Source organism: Pan paniscus, chromosome 13, assembly GCF_029289425.2.
Source record: "Pan paniscus chromosome 13, NHGRI_mPanPan1-v2.0_pri, whole genome shotgun sequence".
Lineage (NCBI taxonomy): Eukaryota > Metazoa > Chordata > Mammalia > Primates > Hominidae > Pan > Pan paniscus.
The window spans coordinates 64447471-64469987 of record NC_073262.2 but is presented as its reverse complement, the minus strand read 5'-3'; the positions used below and the strand labels follow the sequence as shown (position 1 = coordinate 64469987).

The 22517-nt window shown below is 34.2% G+C and overlaps 1 protein-coding gene across 6 annotated transcripts in view; it reads right to left on the bottom strand.

The window, feature by feature from the left end:
• SLC4A10 (solute carrier family 4 member 10) overlaps nt 1-22517 on the bottom strand; it is a 477442-nt gene that overhangs the window by 207351 nt on the left and 247574 nt on the right. For all 6 annotated transcript variants that reach the window (XM_055108674.1, XM_014343995.5, XM_024927814.3 and 3 more), the window contains one exon: nt 6612-6693. In XM_055108674.1, coding sequence (XP_054964649.1) covers nt 6612-6693 — 82 coding nt within the window. The remainder of the gene's footprint in view (nt 1-6611; nt 6694-22517) is intronic.

The following is a 22517-nucleotide window of genomic DNA, read 5'->3' as shown; positions in this document are numbered from 1 at the left end:
ACAGTAAATGGGTCTCAGGAGACCTGATGGTTTTAAAAACGGGAGTTTCTCTGCCCAAGCTCTCTCTCTTTCTGCCTGCTGCCATCCATGTAAGATGTGACTTGCTCCTTCTTGCCTTCCATGATTGTGAGGCCTTCCCAGCCATGCAGAACTGTAAGTGCATTAAACCACTTTCTTTTGTAAATTGCTCAATCTTGGGTATGTTTTTATCAGCAGCATGAAAATGGACTAACACAGAGACATAGGAAAACATTTCATCATATTGAATTTGGCAAAGATTTCCTGGCTATGACGTTGAAAGCATAGGCAATAAAAGTAAAATATACAAAATGAACTGTATCAAACTAAAAAATGTCTGTGCATCAAAGGACACAACCAATAGATCTAATAGGCAATATATAGAATAGGAGAAAATATTGACTAATCATATATCTGATAAGAGGTTACTGTCTAGAATATATGAAGACCTCCTACAACTCAATAACAATAAAACAGCCATGTTAACCTAATAATAATTAAAAATTTTTTCACCCTATTAAATTTTTTAAAAAATTAAAAATTAATTTTAATTTTTTTAAATTAAAAATTTGATAGAGTTAAGTGTCTATTCAAGTCACTTGCCTATTAAAAAAATAGACAAAGGACTTGAATGGACACTTCTCAAAGTTGATATACAAGTGAGCAACAAGTACATGAAAAGATGTTAAACATCAGTATTAGGGAAATGCAAATCAAAACTACAGTGAGATATCACCTCACATCCATTACCATAACTATCAAAACACACACACACACACACACACACACACACACACACACCAGAAAATAAGTGTTGGCAAGGATGTGGAGACGCCTTGCGCATTTTTGTTGGGAATGTAAAATGGTGCAGCCACTATGGAAAACAGTATGGCAGTTCCTCAAAAAATTAAAAATAGAATTATCACATGATCCACTATTCCCACTTCTGGGTATATCTTCAAAAGAATTGCAAACAAGATCTCAAAGAGATATTTGCACATCTATGTTCACAACCACACTATTCACAATAGTGAAGCAACTCAAAAGTTCTACAGTTGAAAGGACAGGGGAAATGTGGTATATGCAATGAGATATTATTCAACTTTTAAAAAGGAGAAAATTCTGACTCATGCCACAATGTGACTGAAACTTGAGACTTTATATACTAAATAAAATATGTCAATCATGAAAAGACAAATAGTATATGATTCCATTTGCATGAAATATCTAAAGTAGCTAAATTCACAGAAACAGAAGGTAGAATGGTTGTTGACAGGAATTGGGGGCAGAAGAAAAGGGGAGTTATTGTTTGTATAGCAAGTTTCAATTTTGCAAGATGAAAAAATTCTGGATATTGGTTGAATAACAATGTGAATATACTTAACATTACTGAACTGTACACTTGCATTACTGATGAAAATCAGTATGCCTCTGAGGGGGAATGGCAGAGTTTCATCTCAAGTTCTGCTGCTTTTAAAGACCTAAAGTATGCATCAGTGTGGCCACAACAGAAACTTGCCACATCCTAGAGGGTGATTGGACTATTTCAAACTCGACTAACTAGTAGCACCAATTTCAGCTAACGTTTAAGATAGTAAATCTTATGCTATTCCTATTTGATCTACATAAAAATATTTTCAAATAATTAAGATAAACAGTCCATTGTTTAATAGTATCTCCTTGATTGGTAATTGATCACTGCATTCAAAATGGCTGAAATTACAGCACATCACCTTTAGCTATTAAATTTTCTTCTCTTTATGATCATTTAAGTAGTTAATAGATCATATTATTTAAGTAACTTGCTTCATTAATTTACCCTTATGCCTGCAGAAGATACAACAATGTTCATATGTGAAAAAAAAATCCATTAAATTTTAAAAAGTACCATCATTCATTCTGAGAAAAACTGGACAGGACAAAGGTGAACAATGAAGAGAGAACTGAGGTGAACAAGAGTAACTGAAGGGGCACTGGGTTATTTTCACTGAGTCCCTATAGAAACTCGCCTCACCTCTTCATGCATCCACCCTGGAGTTTAAGGCTCAGTATAGAGTGGCATTCTCTTTCATATTGTTTTTTCATCAGATTCACTGAGAAACAGACACCGAAATGTGTCTCTCTTACCAAGACCTCCAACATACTTGCCACTTCCTGGTCATTCGGTTAATATAGTGAAACAATGTGAAGTTCTGGACAACATTCACTCATCCAAATCCTCTTGGACTCTATTATGATAGAAGGTAGGAGAGTTAACATAGCCCTGGAGCAAGACTATAAATATGTACTGTTGTACTTCCCACAGGAATGGTAACTACCCCTGGTACTCCTTTTTGATAGTAATTGGGAGAAAAATATATTTTCCAGATCAGTAGCTGCATACCATGTTCCTGAGGCCATGTTATCCTGCTGTAGCCAAGATCCCACATCTGATATGGCAGCTGCAATTGGTGCTACCAGTTGGGTGAATTTGAAGTAGTCCATTATCATCGTCTAGGATGTGACAAGTTTCTGTTGTGGCCACACTGACACATAATTTAGGCCTTTAAAAGCGGCAGAAACTTGAGAAGAAACTCTGCCATTCTCCCTCAGATGCAACACTGATTTTCATATACTATCATATTCAAATCAAGTAGTTTAGAGTCCCCTAAGCCACTACAATAGTTCTTAACTCCACAAGCTAAATAACCAATGTGGTGCTCCTGCCAACTACCAAGTACGTCTATCGGTACTATTCAGGGAACAGGGAAATGATCAATTGGAGGATTGGCTTTCCTAGGAAACAGATTCTGAGATATGTGTTGAGGGAGTCTGTTGAAGATAACTGTCAGCAATAACAACACTGAAGGATTATGGGGAGCAGAATTTGTTTGGTACAGGGAGAGCTTGAAATTATGGTGCAATTGCAGTAGACGTCTCAACTGATTCCACATGGAACTCTGATGCTGGGACAGCCCTTCACAGTTGTCTCATATTGAGGCAAGGGGGCTAGGCTTTTGTAAGCCTTCATTGACTACAGGGTCATGTACTCATTGAGTTGTACTCATTCAGTAAAACCACAGGGGAGGCAGCTCCTATAGGCAAGAGGCAGCTCCTTTCAGCTGAAGGTAATTCTTGGGGAGGAACGTAGGTATAAGCCATCAAGCAGGCAACACCTCTGGCAACTGAGGAAATAAATACCTCAATCCTCAAAGGGGAATATTGGTGGTTCACTGTAACATCCACTACTAAGGTTTCCAGATTTAGCAAATAATAAATAAAAATATTGCATGGGATGTACCTATACTAAAAAGTTGTTTATTATTTGCCTGAAATTCAAATTTATCTGGGCATCTTACGTTTTATCTGACATGTGTTAAAGGGAAAGTAGAAGAAATAATTTTAAGGGTATTGATGTATTTCCCATTTTATAATCTTATACTTAGATAGTACTCATCTCACATTGATGTGGGAGGCCAAAAACAGAAATTGCTTAACCTCAAGAATTTTTGCTCTACTCAGAATCCTGAAGTTGTCTAATTACAGAGATTCAATACCCTTCACCGTTTTTATTGCAGGAAACAGAAGTAGGCTTAGAAAGAACACTCTGGCAGTATTAAGGAGGCTGTATAATGGGAAAGACTCAGTCCACAGTACATAGGAGAGAGAGGGAAGTAGAGCAGTGGCAGTGGGAATGGAAGGGAGAGGAGATGAGTAGAGACACCACTGAGACAGATTGAAAGAATGTACCGACGGCATGATTTACAAAAATAGGAGGTTAATAGAAGAATCTAGTAAGATAGTTTTCTTTCTATTTTAATAGGAGGAAAAGACATAAAATTGTACAAGATATACGTAAACAGATTTAGAGAGAGAAAATTATACATTTGATATATCATTTAGCAGAATGTATAATACACATATGAAGAAATTAACTAATATACCAACCTGTTGTTATTGAGCAGGGGATCATTTCCCATTAAATATATTGCACCTGAGACTTTACAGATATTTTTAAACATCTGGCATTTCTACAACCTGTACTCAGGATGTTACATTACACCAGTAATTTCATTAAATAAATATATACACATAACTCCTGAGAAACACTCATTTTCAAATGTAAAATTTTAAGAGTTTATTTTTTTAAACGCGTTTATCTGTAATAGCAATTCCCAACTCCATTGTATTTAAAATATTTATTGTGTATTAACTGCCTTAATACAGAAGCTCTTTGGAGTTTTGTTCTTTTCCTTTAAATTGCAAAAAAGGAGGATACTACAATTTGAATGTGTTCCCAAAAGGCGTGTGTTGGAAATTTAATCCCTGGTGCAACAATTTGTGAGGTGGGGCCTAATGGGAAGTATTTAGGTCATGAGAGCTCCACTGTCAGGAATGGATGGATTAATGTGGATTATCAAAAGGCTTGAGACTGTGAGTTCAATCTCACTCCCTGCTCTCATCCTTCCATCCTCCACCATGGGAATGATACAGCACAAAGGTCCTCACCAGATATGGACCTCCCAATCTTGGACTTCCCAGTCTCTGGAGCTGTTAGATATCAATTTCTTTTCTTTATAAATTATCCAGTCTGTGGTATTCTGTTATAGTAACATCAAACAGAAGATAAATTACCATAGTCATTATCTCAATAATGCTACCTTTCTCCTTGGTGCTCTCCCACTTAAAATCATGTGATATTCTGCTGCCAGCTGATTCTTGCGGAACTACAATACCCATCACTTCACTCTTTCACTATTTCCTGACTCTGGCTAATGGATCCAGAACAACTAGTAGATCTATTAAATTTTTGCATGCATCACAACAGAACCCTCGATAGCATCTTCAAATGCTAGATTGTTTATTTAGTATGGGCTGTGTGTAACACAAATATTAGAACGTCAATATAAACCAGATTTTTTTCCTGTTTTCCTTCAAAATTGTAAAATTCAATGTTAATTTGCATTCTATAGTTAATTTTAATCACCAATGACTTAATCACTGTTATTAGCTTATTGGATTCAATTACCCATAATTGAAATCAGTAAATAGAACAAAATCTGGCTAATCCAGTTGTGCTCTACCAATCAGAAATCTCTTTTAGTAAGCATTGCACACCATTGTCTGTATTTCTTAACTATGCCAAGCAAAGCATATGTAATATATGTAGGTATAACAATTAAAATGATCTTAGTAAATGCTATTTTTTATTAAGTATTTTCCAATAAAAAGGACCATTCACCATCTTTAAAATCAAGATGATTTTTTCTTGGAATTGAGTATATTTCTAGGCTACCATCTTCCTTTGTTAGTTTTCTTGGTGTGTGTTTAGTAAATATAGGGATAGCTTGTCATAGCATGACATAAATAGGAAGGTAAATATGTTGTTTTAAAAAATGTAATGGCATTTCGAACTCAAAGATAAATTATTTTTATGTTATCCATTACCAGTCTAGATTTTTCAAGGTTTTGCTCCCTTAAATTTATGTAATGAATGTGGATAGCATAGGAAATCAATAGGCCCCCCCAGTAAGCATAACCTTCTTAGATCTGAGTATGTTTGTGCAACAAGCAAAATGTCAGGCAAGAGTCGGTATAGTTGTTGAGAGTTGTTTCTAAATATTATAGTAATTCTCCTGTTATGTCAGTGTTGTGACTAAAGATAAGATCCAAGAGCAATTAATTTAATTGTACTATAAATGGTTACATTACAAGGCTTAAAATGAAAAAACCCTTACCTCTCAACTCAGTGGTTTATTGGGAGCTCTCTCTGATGACTTGTACTTAAGATCACCTTGCTTTTACTTTTCAATCAAAAGATGACAAATACTATACCTTGTATCTCATTAGTAACAATTTCTCATTAGTAACAATTAGCTAATCCTGTATGTACACTAAATGTTGGTATAACAATAATTGACAATATTTACACAACTCTTTGGCCAGGTGCTATTCTAAGTAATTTTCCCTTAATTCTCATAGAAAAACTATGAAATATATTCCATTATTATCCTTGCTTTAATAGTTCAGGACCCTGAGGTTCAGAAAAGGTAACTAACTGGCTGAAGTTCCTATGACAAATAAGGGGCAGCACTGGTATTTGAATCCACTGCAGTCTGGTTTCAGAACCCATACAGTTAATCACCGGGCCATACTACCTCCCTGTTGAATTAGGCATCCTTCTTCCCATTAAAGAGAACACACAAAAATGGTGACTATACCTCTGACAACATAGGCTGAGTTAGATGCCCCTCCCCCTCCTGTCCTACATTCACCTCTCACACAGCACTTGATATGCTGATCTGTCATCATGTCTCAATTGATTGTAATTACATGAAGCAAGGATTATTGAAAGATTGACACATAGTACAGTGCTTGGAATACAGTAGGGGTTCAATAAATGTCTGTTGGATGAACTGATGCTTCTCATTGATTTCAGGTCTGCCTATTGACATTCCAAACTGTACCAAAACAATCAGATGTACCCCTCCCCAGTAAGCTACCATTACTCTGATACCAACTTTTGCAATTCTTCACAATGTGACAAACCACATTTATCTGTGAAATACTTTTGGAAAGCACACCAATAGCTATCCCAAGAAAAATGGTCTTACCTTCTAAATCTTCTTTCTCAAAGTGTGTTTTGAGAATAGAACGAGTTCCACCTCTATCCACAACTGCTTCTTCATCATTTCTCTGTTAAATGAGGATAAGGAAGATTAAATGATAACACATATATTATCTCAATTTCAAAAAACAAACCTTGATATAATTTAATATTTCAAGGTTTAATTCAGTCATTTAAATCTAGTTGTTCATGAGTAGTCTATTTGATTATTAAGTGTTGGCTTAAAAAGAAGAGTAAAATAAATTTGACCACATATTTGAAGAAATATCATCTGGTTTTTTATAACATTGGAGGCAGTCAAACATTCCAGTTGGCACCATTTGTTAGTGAGATGAAAAACAAAAAAAAAATAGTTATTCTATCAATTTAGTAAAATGCATTTTTATCCTTGATAAAGAATTCTTATTAACAAGATGACATTTTGAACTATGCAAGGAAAATATGAAAATCATTAGTATTAACACCACTAATGCTATGGCAGGGTAAAATAATTCCACTGTCATTAAAAATGGGATTGGGGGATCTAATCTCTTGAAAGCAATTAGTAGCAATTATTAGATAAAAGGCAACTCTAATTACTTTGCTTCAGTATAATGCATTTTATTGAAACTAAACAGTAAATTATGATCATGTGCATTAAACCTTCTTGTGTCTCTCTATATTTTTGCCAATTTAGAATGAGTGAATAGAGACTATGTCTTCTGAGTACTAAACACATGCTCAAAATAATACAGCCACTAATTTGGTACTCAAAAAATAATGGCAGGGGGGCTGAGTATAATCCATTTTGACAATGCAGGAATAGACAAAATACAAAATTCTGAAAGAAATAAAATGTAAACTATTATATTTCCAACTTTTATCTAGTTGTGCACACCTCTATAAAAATTACCTTAAAAGTGAACACTGAGCACAAAAGGTGAAATAAAAAGATAGACTAAAGGTGAATGAAGCTTCCAAGATCTATTCCTGTCTATTCCAGTGTATGACTAGTAGAAAAAAGTTTTTGTTTCCTCTTTGAAAGCCAGAGTATGTTGAAAAGAAATTTTTTAAAAAATTAAATTTAAAATGTAAAAACATTTTTTTCTTCTATCCAGCAACTACATTGGAGCATCAGACATTGGGGACCTGCCTTTCTTCCATTAAGGAAGAAATCTTTTGACAGAGTGCCATAATATGTAGTAGTGAATACAAGAGTCATGGGAATCCAGAAAAGAAAGAAATTACTGTTAATTTAAGAGCATGGAAAGAACAGAGAGAGGGGGAGGAAAAAAATTTCAATGTCTCAATCTTGGAGAATTCTTATAAATAGCGCACATGAAGAATTACAGTAAGGAGAAGAGAAATGAAAGAAGAATCAATAATATCAAACAACATATAGACATTTTTAAAAATGATGCAATATTATTTTCCAATGTTGTTGAACTTGGACTACATGATCATTGGTAACCTTGTGAGGGGAACATATAAGGAAAATGCTAAAGTCAAAATCTAATCAAGCAAAACTAATCAGGTGATCTATCATGAAGAAATGAGGAAAGAGGATATAGTTCTTGCCTTGCAAAGCACTGCTGATTCTCATTAGCTTACCCCCCACTGCATATCTTTGCTTTTAGACCTTTGACTAGACTTAAGTTCCAGTAGGCCTTGAAAGGTGAGGTACAAAATGTGACCCACAAGGAGTTGAGCTACATTCCAAATAACTGCAAGATGTTTCCAATTTATACAGACAGAAATACAGGAAACATATGTGGGAATGGATATTAAGGGTGTTGAGGTAACAATGGAAGGAATATAACATTGGCTCAGGCTGACTTTATTGATACGGGCCCGCTAAGCAGAGATTCTAGATTTAATGTCGTCACTCAAGGGGTTAGAAAGGGCTCTAACAGTTTGGTTAGTCGGCTAAAACAAGAACCAAAAAAATGGGCTATACTAAATGAAGTTGAAATTCCAGAACTGCTTTGTTACACTGTAGAGGAAAGTATATAAAGGCTTAGGAAAACTGAAATGTTAGAGTAGATTTATAATTTAAGGCCTGCTCGCCCATACCAGGAGGGTCCAGAAGACGCATCTTTCACCATGACTATGGGAAACGAATTTGTGATAGGAACCCTAGCATCCTTGAAGAGCTCTATGGTCTCTTTCCTCTGTGGGTCAGGTATTACAAGGGAACTGCTGTCATCAAACTGGAATCCTAAAATGGAATCGGATAATTAGATCCCAGGCAGGACAGGGGCCAAAAGACAGCACATAATCACTAAAGATGGGTGTAGTTACCATATAAACAGTAGTAAAAACAGTAATCAGAATAGTCTGATTCAGAGACCTATGGTATTGGTTAGTTGATCAAGGTGTCACTAGAAGTGAAATAGATGGGAAGTCTACTAAATTCTTATATGATCTGTAGAAGAAAAAAGGTCAGGTTCTAGGTCAGTAAACAAGTCTAACTTGAATCATAAGAAGAGTCATGGTCTTTCTATCAATGTCCGTACTTGAGCCAATTTACAGACCCAGAACCTCTTGAATGAAGGAGAGGCCAGATCCACTAGAGAAAGGATCTTGCTACATTGCCAAAAATTTGTAGTCTTTCTTACAGCCTTCCCCAAAGAGACCTACCATCTTTTACCAGGATGAGTGTGCACTGGGGAAAAGGAAATAATCGGACTTTGGGGAAAATAACTGGACACTGTCTCTGAACTGACACTATTCCGAACAGACTGAAAATGTCACTCAGGCTCACCAGCCAGAGTAGGGACTTATGGATGTCAGGTAGTCAATGAAGTTCCGGCTGAAATCTGTCTCACTGTGGATCCAGTGGGTTTCTGAACACATCTTGTGGCTATTTCCTCAGTTCAAGAATGAATAATTGAAAGAAAAATAGATGATTATAATTGGGGAGTCTTCAAAATCAGAGTATTTGTTTTCTTTTCAAATCAGTTAGACCTTTGCCTATCTGAAGGCTAAAGGAAAGGTGTCAATGTAGAAGAGACTAAGATGCTAGGAAAGAAGTAAATAAAAATTCCCCCTAGCCCAGGTGCTAAAAAAGAATATGACTCTGATCTAAGGACTAAGCTACTAGCATTAAAGATAGGGACTCCTTTTTTCTGAGGTTTTGGGGGAAGATTGGAAGGGTTGTTATATATTCAGAGATATTCTGAACAAACAAAGAAAATTGTAGGTGAGGAACCTTCTACTAGGTGGCCTTGTTTTGGGGGTCAAACTGAGAGGTGATATCATCTTCCAATGGTAACAGAGCAAGTAAATGAAGAAGTTGAGACATTGAGAAGAATAAAAATTCCAAATCCTTTTCAAGAATGATATTTTAGTTGACATTATCAGGACCTTTTTATGGATAATCAGAACAGATAACTATTCCCACCAGTTTTAATTTCAGATGACCAAGGCAAAGGATTGTAAGAGAAAAATATCACAATATTTTCTGCTTCCTTTGGATAACACATTAAAAACAATTAAAACCCCCATAAGAGTAGAGTATAGCAAGTTCCACCATTCTTAGACATTAACAATCTGTTTCCACTTAGCTTTTCTGATCAGTTTACTGCTGTCTTAGAAAGGAGTTCAGGGAGTTAGATACTGAACTGGTAAATGAGGTGTGAGGTATATGGTTAAGTGTTTTCCTAACTACTTATGAGGATGGCATAAATAGCAGTGTTAAAACACAAGAAGTTATAGTCAGGTGTCTGAAGTATGGATAAGTACAACTAACACACATTATGTTTTATACCAAATAAAGTTTTAAAATGCTCATGTCTGTGAAAAAGCCTGAATATATATATATATGTGTATATATATATGTGTGTGTATATATATATGTGTGTATATATATACACACACATATATAAATAAAACACACACACACACACATATATATATATATGCTTCTTAATTCTTTAACATAACCTTGATAAAGATTTTTGCCTCCATGTTTTACAAATCAGTACTTTCAGGTAAAGGATTATAGATACATTTCAACAAAGGAGGTCAGCTCTCCTGTGCATCACACATAGCAAAATACATAGTGGAAAGATATGTTTTTTAGCCTGTGGTCTTGTATCTTTCTGTCAACATATGCTGAGACAGTTCAGGGCTAAGTGTTTGCAATCAGAGTTAAAGAAATGTATGAATGGAAAAAATTTTTTAAAAATGAAAATAAAACAGGATTCACAGCCATTGCTTTGCTCTTCAGTAGTTTTTAAAATGACTTGGTTAGAGCAATAAAAGCAACAGAAAAAAAAACTAAAAATGGGGTATATATAATTTTCCCAAACCAGAGAAATACAAGTTGAAGCCTATTAAGACTCTGTTATTGATATATTTACAAAGCAAATTTATTTTTGCAAGACATAGTCAAATATATGTCACATTAGAATGAATCTCTGACCTCTGAGGTGCTGTTAGGCAGAATGCCAAAAGCTAAGTCATGTATCCATGTTCAAAGGTCAAAACAAGCACTATTCCACTGTCTTACAATGGCAGTCTCTTAAAAACAACTGCAAAATGGAAAGCTTTGTGTAAAAGGCCAGAAGATGTTTTCCCCTAAGCAGTGAAACATTTAATTTTTATTTCAAGAACCTGAATCCATTTTTAATTTATACAAATAATTTTTCTCTTTATTTATATAAGGCACCTATGCTATCCTCAACCAAAACACAATTCCATTAAATAGTTGGAAAGATACTGACAGTGAAATTTTACAGAAGAAGCAGTAGAATCTAAATAAGAAATCGTTGATTATTTAATTCCTATACAAGTTGCAAGTAAAAATGACTGAATTGTAACATTTATTTGAAAGAAAAATATGAGAAGCTAGAATATGAAAGTAATTCAATGTAAGTGTCTCATTTTGAAGCTTCATATACAGTATGCCTTTTAAATAGTCACTGGATGCTTCACAGAAAAATCCAATGTATACTCTTTTAGGCAAACAAAAATCCCAAGATACAAATTAATACTAATACATGTACTAAAAGTCCTCTACTTTTGTTACAGTTTGAAAGATCATTTCAATATTATTCAAAACTTTTTAATAGAGCATTTCCCTTCCTCCTTGTTACCAAGAGCAAGTAAACATGGGGTATGATGAAGGGAATGCAGAGGGACATACAGCACCAGGTGCCAGCCTTTTGGTTACCCCAAACACATAGTAAGATAAATTTTTATTTCATTTTGTACTGAGTTACTCTCTAGATTTATTGAACATCAAACACATTAATGCATCCTAATTTCCACATGTATTTGCTCATTTAGGAGCAAATTTTAGCACTGTGTAAGGAAGAAAACACATAAACATATTGCATTGCCCCTTAATACAATCTACCCTTGTACACCATCAGGATACACTTTTTTTTGTTTTGTTTTGAGTCTTGCTCTGTCACTCAGGCTGGAGTACAGTGGCATGATCTCAGCTCACTGCAACCTCTGCCTCCTGGGTTCCTGGGTTCAACCAATTCTCCTGCCTCAGCCTCCTGAGTAACTGGGCTTAGAGGCATGCACCACCATGCCCGGCTAATTTTTCCATTTTTAGTAGAAACGGGGTTTTGCCACATTGGCCAACCTGGTCTTGAACTCCTGACCTCAGGTGATCCGCCTATCTTGGCTTCCCAAAGTGCTAAGATTACAGGCGTGAGCCACCACGCCCAGCCCCATTGGATAAAGATTTATAAGATAATCAATTCCGGTAAGTAATATAGGACAGTGTTTTAAAATTTTTTTGGGCATGACCCATAGTGAGAAATACATTTTATATCTCAACATAGTCACATACTTATATATGTGTAAACAAAACAAAAATTTCACAAACCAATACTTACTATTAACAATGCACCCCAATATTTTCTACTCTATGGTATTCTACTCCATTTGAAAATACTCATCACTAACTGTTAAATTTATTTCAAGACTTAATAGGTTTCCACTTGCAAGTTGAAAAGCACTGGTAAAGACTATTGCCCTGGAACAGAGTAACAGTAACTAATCCAACAGAAATCACACCTTAAGTCCATTTACATAGGCTTCTAATCAAATGAACAAACTATAATTCATTACTTTTCAAGTTAACATTTTCCCATTTTAGAAGTGTCAGTTGTGCTAAGTTTAGGAACGGAAGAATTTTTTTATTGTTACATTTTACTAAGCAAATATTAGAGAGCAATAGCAAAAAAAGCTCAACTTTCACATCTGAACCAGTGCATTTCCTCATGGAAGAGCAGCTAATATGGGCCACCGCATTTCATTGTTACAATGTTCACATAAAAATATCAACTATTTCTTCTGGAATTGTTTGTGAATATCATTAATCTCTTTATGAATATGTTAAAAAAAATACATTATTCTGATTTACTGTAACTCTTGCCCATGGTCTGAACAAAATATGTTTTTCCCAGTTTTACAAAATAAAACTAACAATAACGCCATGAGCTATAAAATTCAAATATTTTATATCCATTTTGTAAGCCTTTTAGTAATTCTTTTTGCATTCTAGAATGAATAGAGGACAAAGCAGTTTATTTTCAATTCTGAATTCTTTCTTCAACTACTTATAACCCTGTCATTCTACTCTGTTCCTTTCCTCTCCCTATAAACCTCCATTTTCATTCACTTTTTATTTAGCCTTCCACTATTACCACTTGATAATCTAAGCAATTATATTTATATGTTAATATATTCTCCTTTCTTTAAAAAAAGATAGCATGCTAGAAACACTTTCTTGTGTCTTGCTTTTCTTACTTAACAATATATCCTGGAAATTATTTTACAGTATGTAGAGATCCTTCTTATTCATTTTATAGCTGTATAATACTCCATGGTATGGATGCGCCATAATTCAGTCAACCAGTCTCCTATTGACAGGCATTTGAATAGCCACCACTCTTTTACTATTATAATTATTGGCAATGGATAACCTTGTACATATATCACTTTATATTTTTGCCAGTTTATTTTTTGAGATAGATTCCTAGAAGTGGGATTGCCATGTCAAAGATTAGATGAATCTGCCATTCTGCCAGACGGTCCAAATTCCCCTTCATAAGGTTGTATCTCCCTGCTTTATTTATCATATCATTTTTAAAAAGCAACCACCATTTCTGCCTTTTTATTAGCTATTACGACAGTATGATGTACTATATATCCTCTATTAACCCTTATAAATCTGCTTAGCACTCTTTTCCCCATGCTCTCTCTTTATAAACTACATCACCAGATTCTTTGCCTTCCACCTTCTGGTTAAGTTCAGCCATGAAGAGACCATGCCAGAGGGTTGGACCGTGGGAGAAGAGAGGCATAGCCCCTGTTAGGCCATAGTATGGCAGTGGCTGCATTCCTCTCTCATAGACCAAAGCTCTTGTCCTATGACTCCTTTATAGCTATAGCTCTTGCCAATTTTTATTAATTGCTCCCACACCTCATTCCTTTAGGCCTAGGGGTAGTACTAGATTCCTGTTGTTGCAGGTCTCCAAGATTTCATGAACCCTAGTTGATTTCCCTTTATCCTGCCCACATCTTTATACGTATTTTTTACTTCTTATATGCCCACACCTTTATAAATAGTCCGTTCATTAAACTTTCTTTATCACCCCTTTTGAGTGACCATGTGTTTCTTGCTGTGACTCTGACCTATACACATGTGTCATGTTTATTTTAATGACTAAAACTCCATGGCTTCAAATTGTGTGGAAATGGACATGTAATTAAGATGGCAACCTATGTACATGACTTTGAGTAAGAAACATCTTTCAAAAAAATATTGCCAAATAAAGGGTAGAGTAGAAAATGGTAGGGAAGAAACTCTGGATCATAAAAAATTGCTCAACAGAATGATTAATTCAAAAAAGTTTAATTTCTGCCCAAAATAAAAAAGAGGGTATAAGAATAAACTTCTGGATGTGTGAAAAGAAGTGACAAAGAATAACTAATAAAATGTAAGTATGGAACACTTTCAAAGAAGTTTTCTCATAACTCAAGGAATGTATGGTCTCTCTCAATCTATGGGTTAGTATCTTCATTAATATAAATAAAACATTTTCTAATATTAATTTAAGAAGCAGTAAAAATATATGGACACATATATTTTATAAACATGACCTAAGAGCTAGTTTTTTAAGTATTTTTCATTTTCAAAGGTTTCAAACTTTTCAATTCTCATTAACGTTAAAATACTTCATAGAAAACAAAGGTTGATTTTACTCATTTCACTATGTTAAAACATGAATTTTCCAAACTTGTAAAACTCACGTACCATATTACTTTCACACTCAGATTTAATAATGTTTCACTACTGTTTCATTAAATAATGGATGCAAGATTTTAACTTATTAGTTTTCTTATTCATCTTATTACTTTTATGTTAAATTACAAAATTAAGAAAATTGAAAATTAACATTTAGATTTAATGCTAAAATTCAACATATGCATCCATTATTTACCCTAGAGTCATTCCATTTGTTCATTACCATGGAAGTTAAAGTGCAATACAAATATGAAAGACTCAACTGCTTCAGGTCTAATTGTATCACACTGCTTTAAATAGGGCAATATATAAACGAGTATCAGCTCAGAGACTGCTGTGTTACAAGAATTTAAATACTAACTGAATTGAAATCTAAGCATAAGTCAAACCTAACTTTTAATTTCACCACATATATTATAGTGCCATAAAATTTATTGGAATATTACTTTGAAATTAGGTTTTTAAACTCATATTTATTCTATGACATAGACTATACCATCTCATGATAATACAAGTTAAATCTGTTTCATCTACTGCATTAAGTAAATCATATAAAATATATTTCTTCTAAGTTAGTCCAATAAATTGCTCTCTCTTTCCTTACATATTTTTATTAAAGAAGCATTTAAGTCCCTTTCTAAAGTATCTAATTGGGGTGTTGGCATACCAACCAACCAAATTAGGTTTCATTTATTTACGCAAAGCAATTGTGTTGTTTCATCTTTATACATACAAGAAAAAATAGAACTGAGAATAAGAATTGGAGGGTAAAATCCTCTAATGTAGGAATAGTGTTTAATTTACTTGGAAAACTCCACCAATCCAAAATGGAAAGACCAGTTGAGGGACCACACAGTTAGGTCAGGGAGGCTCTGGTCTGTTGAAATGAAATAGCCCAGGGTCAGGTTCAGGGTTCAAAGTTTCAGAGGTGAAAGTCCTCCAATGCTGGAGCTCCTTTTGGTTCAGGATTAAGTTCATCACAACATATAGTGTTATAATTCTGACGGTTGCTGTGACCTAAGGAATACTATCTCTCCTAGTGGGCCTAACATCTACTAGTTAAAGGATAAAAGGTATCTGAGAAGTTAAGAAAAGTTTTAATTAGTCAAAAGTATTTTAAAGGGTAGCGAAACCTGCATTTTTGCCTGCTGGTTTGCTTGTTTTTAATTCTATATTTGATTCCTGACTTGTTCTTGAGGGTCCTTCTGGAGCCTCCATTCTGCCTATGAATCCAATTTCGTACCCAGAACCTGATATTAACTGCCACTAGATTTCCTTATTGGAACATGGACAGGATATTCCTGTCCATGCCATATTTACTCTCTTCATGTTAATTTGCTCATAAATGCCTTATCACAAGGCTCCATCTGTCTTGCAGGCCTTCATTTATTTGTCCTGCTGTGTCCTTCCCTAAGCATCTGCCACATACTCCTTGAGTTTGATGCCCAAGTCCTCGTTCTTTCTAGCGTATCCTATCTCTCTGTTGCCGATTCTCCCATTCTGGAAGGCATCAGAAAGCCAGTGCTATATAGAGACTAACAGTTTGTATGTGTGTGCAGCCACATAACATCTAGATGCAAGTCTTGTTTTAATAAATTTCTAGCTATGTGACTTTGTGTATTTTATGTAATCTCTCTGTCTTGAGTGACTTATTAACACATGTAAAATGTATGAATTTGCCTGGCATGTAGTAGGTTTTCAATAAATGTTTGTTATTATTGTTTTTAATATTATTTATATATTGCAGGATTTCTTTCTTTTATATGGCTCAGGAATGTGGCTGCGTGTGTGCATGTGGTGTGTGTGTGGGGTGCGTGTGTATAGATACATACCTATGTATGTTATATATATACCACATTCTCTTTATCCACTTATCCATTGATATATTCTTATGTACTATTGGGGCCACAAAAACCATTAGGACACGGTTCCATCCTCAGAGAGATTATAGACTTGATATGAGTGCAGTAATACAATGGTATTATGAAGGAAATACAATAAGTGACACTCAATCATAAAGATTGTTAGTTTTTTCAGATAATGTCAGTAAAGGCTCCACTGAAAAAGACACTTGAGCTGATTTTTAAAAGATAAATGAATCTTTGCTGGGCTGACAAGGGGGGAAAGTGATAGTTTAGTCATAAGTATCAAAACAAGAGCTGAGTTATTTGAAAAAGGGAGAAAGACATGAGCAGGACCCAGAGCAAGACAGATTTGCTGCTAAACTGCCAAGCTAGTGATTTGGTTCTCCTTAAAATCTCAATGCCTGGAAAGAAAACTTCTCTCAAACCCTGGGACAGGATTGAAAATCCTGATGTAAAAAAGTAGAACTTTGAGAAATTATATGTATATATGTATTTGTATATAATTCTTAAAATTGCAAATTCCATGGATGGGCAAAACAGTTAACTGGAAAGATGATATAAGAATAAGGGAACCAGGGAAAAGATCTAAAGAAATTACACAGAACATAGCACAGAATTACAAAAATATAAAAAATTCAAAAGAAATAACTAAAGAGATGGAGGTTAACATGAGAAACTGAAATTGCATAAGGTAAGAATGGATAGTGAAGGAGTACTATTTTAAAATAATATGTAAGAACTTTCCAGAATTGATAGAGGACATGAATCCTCAGATTCAGGAATCATAACAAGAAAAGTGAAAGAAAATTCATGCCCACACACATTATTTGAAACAGTAGAATGAGACATTTTTAAAGCATCCAGGAAAAAAGCCACCTACAAAGAAATGACAAAATAACAAAACAGAAGAAACAAGACAATAAAATAATATCTGTATTTTTTTTGTTACTCTAGGAAAAATTTTTGTTACTCTAGAAGTATATGCCTAGCTAAGCTATCATTCAAGAAAGACATTTAATCTGTACAGCAAAGGAAACAATCAGCAAAATGAAAAGGCAACCTATAGGATGGGAAAAATATTTGCAAACCATGTATCTGGTAAGGAGTAAGGGGTTAGTATCCAAAAAATATAAGAAACTAATACAACTCAATAGCAAAATTTTTTTTAAAGAACTTAATTTTAAAATGAGCATAGGACCTGAGTAAACATTTTTCCAAAGATGACATAAAAATGATCAACAGATATACATTACGCTAAGCGAAATAAGCCAGACACAGAAAAACAAGTACTATATGATCTCACCTATATGTAGAATCTTAAATAAAAGTCAAAATCATATAGGCAGAGGGTAGAAGGTTGGTTGCCAGGGACTGAGGAGCATGCAGAAATGGGGAGATATTGGTCAAAAGGTACAAACTTTCAGTTATAAGATGAATAAGTTTTGGGGACCTAATGTGGAGCATGATGACTATAGTTAATAATATTGTATTGTTTACTTGAAATTTGTTAAGACAGTAGGTCTTAAGTGTTCACACCACACATAACACACACACGTAACTATGTATGCTGATGGATGTATTGATTAACTTGATTGTGGTAATCATTATACAATGTATATCAAATCATCACTGTACACCTTGAATATACACAGTTTTTATTTGTCAATTATACTTCAATAAAGCTGAGGAAAGACACTTAATAAAACAGAAACTGAGAAAATTTCCAACCAAGACACCCTTGTTAAAGAAATTTCTAAGTATACGCTTCAAGAAGAAATAAAATGATCCAGAAGGGATATCTAAGGTGGAAGATGAAATGCTGAGCCAATAAATTGATGGACCTAAATAAAATAAAATGAGTTTAAAATCAAATTTATGATTGTTAGATCCTTTTTATTTGTAAAATACTTGAAATTTTAAATTAAGTTGTTTTCTAGATGAAAGTAAGGGTCATATTTTGGTTTGTATTCAAGTACCTATCTTTGCTTCAACCTAAGATCATATCATTTGTAATGCTCCCAAATATCAGTATCCTTCTCCATTCCTGACAAAGTTTACATACTATGGACTGGTAGGAGACATAAATGTCAATTGTAAGAAGGGGATGAGGATAGATACATATATTTTTAAATGCAATTAGCAAGTTCTACCTTCTCCATCATTAATAAAACGTTGCCCTTTGTAAGTTTGTAATAATCTACAATATCAGAATACTACACAGGGTTCAGCCTTCTTATCATTAATTAGGACAGTGCTGAGTTGGCCTACATAAGCCAAAAGTGTCTGTTAGTTTAATGATTTACAGGTAAATTAGATTTGAACAGTCAATAATTTCAAAATGAAGATGGAAAGAAGTTTCCTGATACAAGTAAAACCAACAAATCAAAGCGGAGTGGAAATAATAAAATAATATTTGAAACGCTTATGGATTCAATAAATTGAGAAACTTCAAGATTTTTTTATATAAGGAGGGAGATAAATAAAACATGAGTAGATGAACTTCAATGATAAGTGAAAACAAGCAGTGGAAAAAATACTGTATTTCAGGTATAAGTTATGAAAACTGTAGTGTTTACATAATTAATTTAAAAAGCAAAGTAACAGCTCTAATCAGGATTGTTCTTTAACCTCAATGATTATTTATTAGTGATATGTTTTATCATATAACTTAAAAAGTAGTAGAACTATTAGTATACATGTAATTTACTAAAATAATGACACTACATTTCATTGCAATTTTAAGCAAAATAAGTTTCTTAATTATACAAATACTAACAATATCTCAAATTTCAAAAGATACAGAAGAGGAAATAAAAATAACGTGGAAAAAATGAAATCAGATTTGAAATGGGACATGAGGGAATAGAAAATGGGTGAGTAAAAATATACGTAGGATTCTTGATTAATAACTTCTTAAACTTCCTACATTATTTATTCTCTTCACAAGACCAAAAATTATTTATTCTTTGGGTTAAGTTTGTACGTAATTGAGATGATGGAATTTTTTCTATTTAGAAGAACTTCATTTATTGAAAATATATGTAATTAACCTGATCTCCTCTACTTAGCATATGATAGAAACAGCTAAAACTAATTTGTAGTTAGCATTGTAGCTACAAATAGTTCCCATGTATTGAATTCATACTTTCAATTGGCACTAAGCTTAGATTTATAAGAGGCAGTAGAGTGGTAGTAAGAAAAGCTCTGAAACCAGACCGCCAAGGTTCACATCCAGTTCTGACACTTACTTATTTAGCCACGTGATTTTAAGCAAGTTCTTTGTGCCTCAATTTCCTTATGTGCAAAATTAGGATTATGTTACTTACTTGGATATTATGGTTATGAAGAGTAAATGAGTTACATGTTGCTAATATGGTTATAATGCTATCTGGGAGTTCTATATTAGTGTTAGTGAAATAAACATACTTTATCTTATTTAATCCTCCCAAGAGCTCTAGAATCTAAATATTTTGATCCCCACTTCAAAGATGAAGAATCAGGAGCTTAATTTAAAAAGGTTAAATGACTTGTATTACAGCATAACTTGCCCAATTAAGATGAAACAATGTCAGGATTTCAATCAAAATTCTTTATTTAATGTCAACTTTTATTTTAGATATAGAGGGTACATGGGCAGTTTTGTTACATGGGAATACTGTGTGATGCTGAGATTTGATGTAGGAATCCTGTCACCCAGGTAGGGAGCACAGTACTCTCTAAGTAGCTTTTTTAACCCAGCTCCCCACCCTCTAGTTGTCCACAGTGTCTATTATTCCCATATTTATGTCCATCTTACTCAATGTTTAGCTTTTGCTTGTAAGTGAGCTGACTTGAAAATTCATCTTCTTTCTGTTGTGCACATACTGCCTCATTTTCTCAAAAGCTTAGCGATTTTTTTCTCGTTTACATACCACATAAATAACATTAGCAATAATAAAATTCTAAATAGACAAAATAACATTCCAGATCTCTTTCTGAAATCTTATAATCTTTCATATCTTTCCCTAATTGATGTCTATAAGAATATATATGCACATACAGTTATATATTTTGATTCTTTTAATCTTCAATTGTGGCTTATACTATTAATACTCACAGTATCATGCTGTCTTCTTTCTCTTCCTGGGCTGTAGGAAGAGAAATAGTGATGACCCAAGAGGTATAACCAAAAGTGATGTCATATGTAACATCTGGGCCAAAGTACAGGAAAGAAGGTTTGACTTCTCCATGTTCCTCTCTTCCCAGGTACAGTGGGCAAGGAGATTAGGTGGCCCAAATTGTGCAGCTATAAAATCTATGTAACCCTGGATTTCTGAGTGACTGTGTGGAACAGAAGTCCATAATCGTGGTCCTGACTCATCCTAAAAATGTAGTATGAGCAAGAAATTACTTTTATTGCATTAAGCAACAGATAATTTACAGTTGTTATGCAATACAACTTAGTAGATCCTAACTAATAAGAAAACAAACATTGTCATATTCATACTTCTCAAAAATCATACTTTCTAATTGCTGCATACTATTTCATCAGGTTAATATCATATAGTTTAATTCTTCCTCTCATATTGGCAACTTAGATTTGTATGTAATTTCTCACTAATATAAATAATTTTACAATATCCATATTTGTAGAGATTAAATACTGGAAAATTTAACAAAAGCATGTAGAAGATAAATAAATTACTATTTTTGGTGTCTATTGCATCAAGACGTGAACACTTACTTAAAAGTACACCATCAAAATTCAATCAAATGGTACAGCATACTTTTAAAATGACATTTTGAAAACCTTTTAAAGGGGCCAGGTGCGGTGGCTCAAGCCCGTAATCCCAGCACTTTGGGAGGCTGAGGGGGGTGGATCACAAGGTCAGGAGTTCGAGATCACCCTGGCCAACATGGAGAAACCCCGTCTTTACTAAAGATACAAAAAATTAGCTGGGCGTGGTGGCACAGGCCTGTAATCCCAGCTACTTGAGAGGCTGAGGCAGGAGAATCTCTTTACCTGGGAGGCAGAGGTTGCAGTGAGCCCAGATTGCACCATTGCACTCCAGCCTAGGTGACAGGGCAAGACTCCGTCTCAAAAGAAAAAAAAAAAATTTAAGGAATGAGTTAAGACAACAGACAGTAAAGAAAATAGTATTTGGCACAGAAATAGCTAAATGAGAGCAAGTATTCTAAAGGGATGAAGATATTGGAATTGTGAGAAAAACAAATGTAAAATCTCTAAAAGACAGGGTCAATATCATGGGAAGAGAAGGAATGAAAACTTTCAATGCTCCCAAGGGATATTTGTGAGTATGTGAGAAAAGAGAGGGTGGTGTTGGCTTAAATTAACAGATAGAACTATTAGAAAAATGGACTTAGAAAATGGCTGCTGGAGAACCCTTGAAAATCACCTAATCTATGATCCATATTTTAAAGATGAGAAAACTCAACTTCCCAAAGGTTAAGCCAAAAATCTCAGCTAGTCACACAACACAGCTTCTATTTCTTCTCCCCTTCAGATTCCTCCGTCTTCTGTAGTTTGTAAAAGAAATTAATCTCAGTTTGGAAAACCCATACCAAATGAAATAATGAATTAATGTGATATGAATATAAGCTTTTTTCCTTTAGGCAAATAAACAGTTCTCTGAAGCCCATAATGACAGCAAAGAAGAATTAGAGGAAAGATCTGGAAGAAATTTAGGGGGAAAACTGCATACCGATTAAGCGAAATTCCTTGTAGCAAAAATTGTGTTCAATGAGTCTGATGTATAATTTATTTTTTTTTGTATGA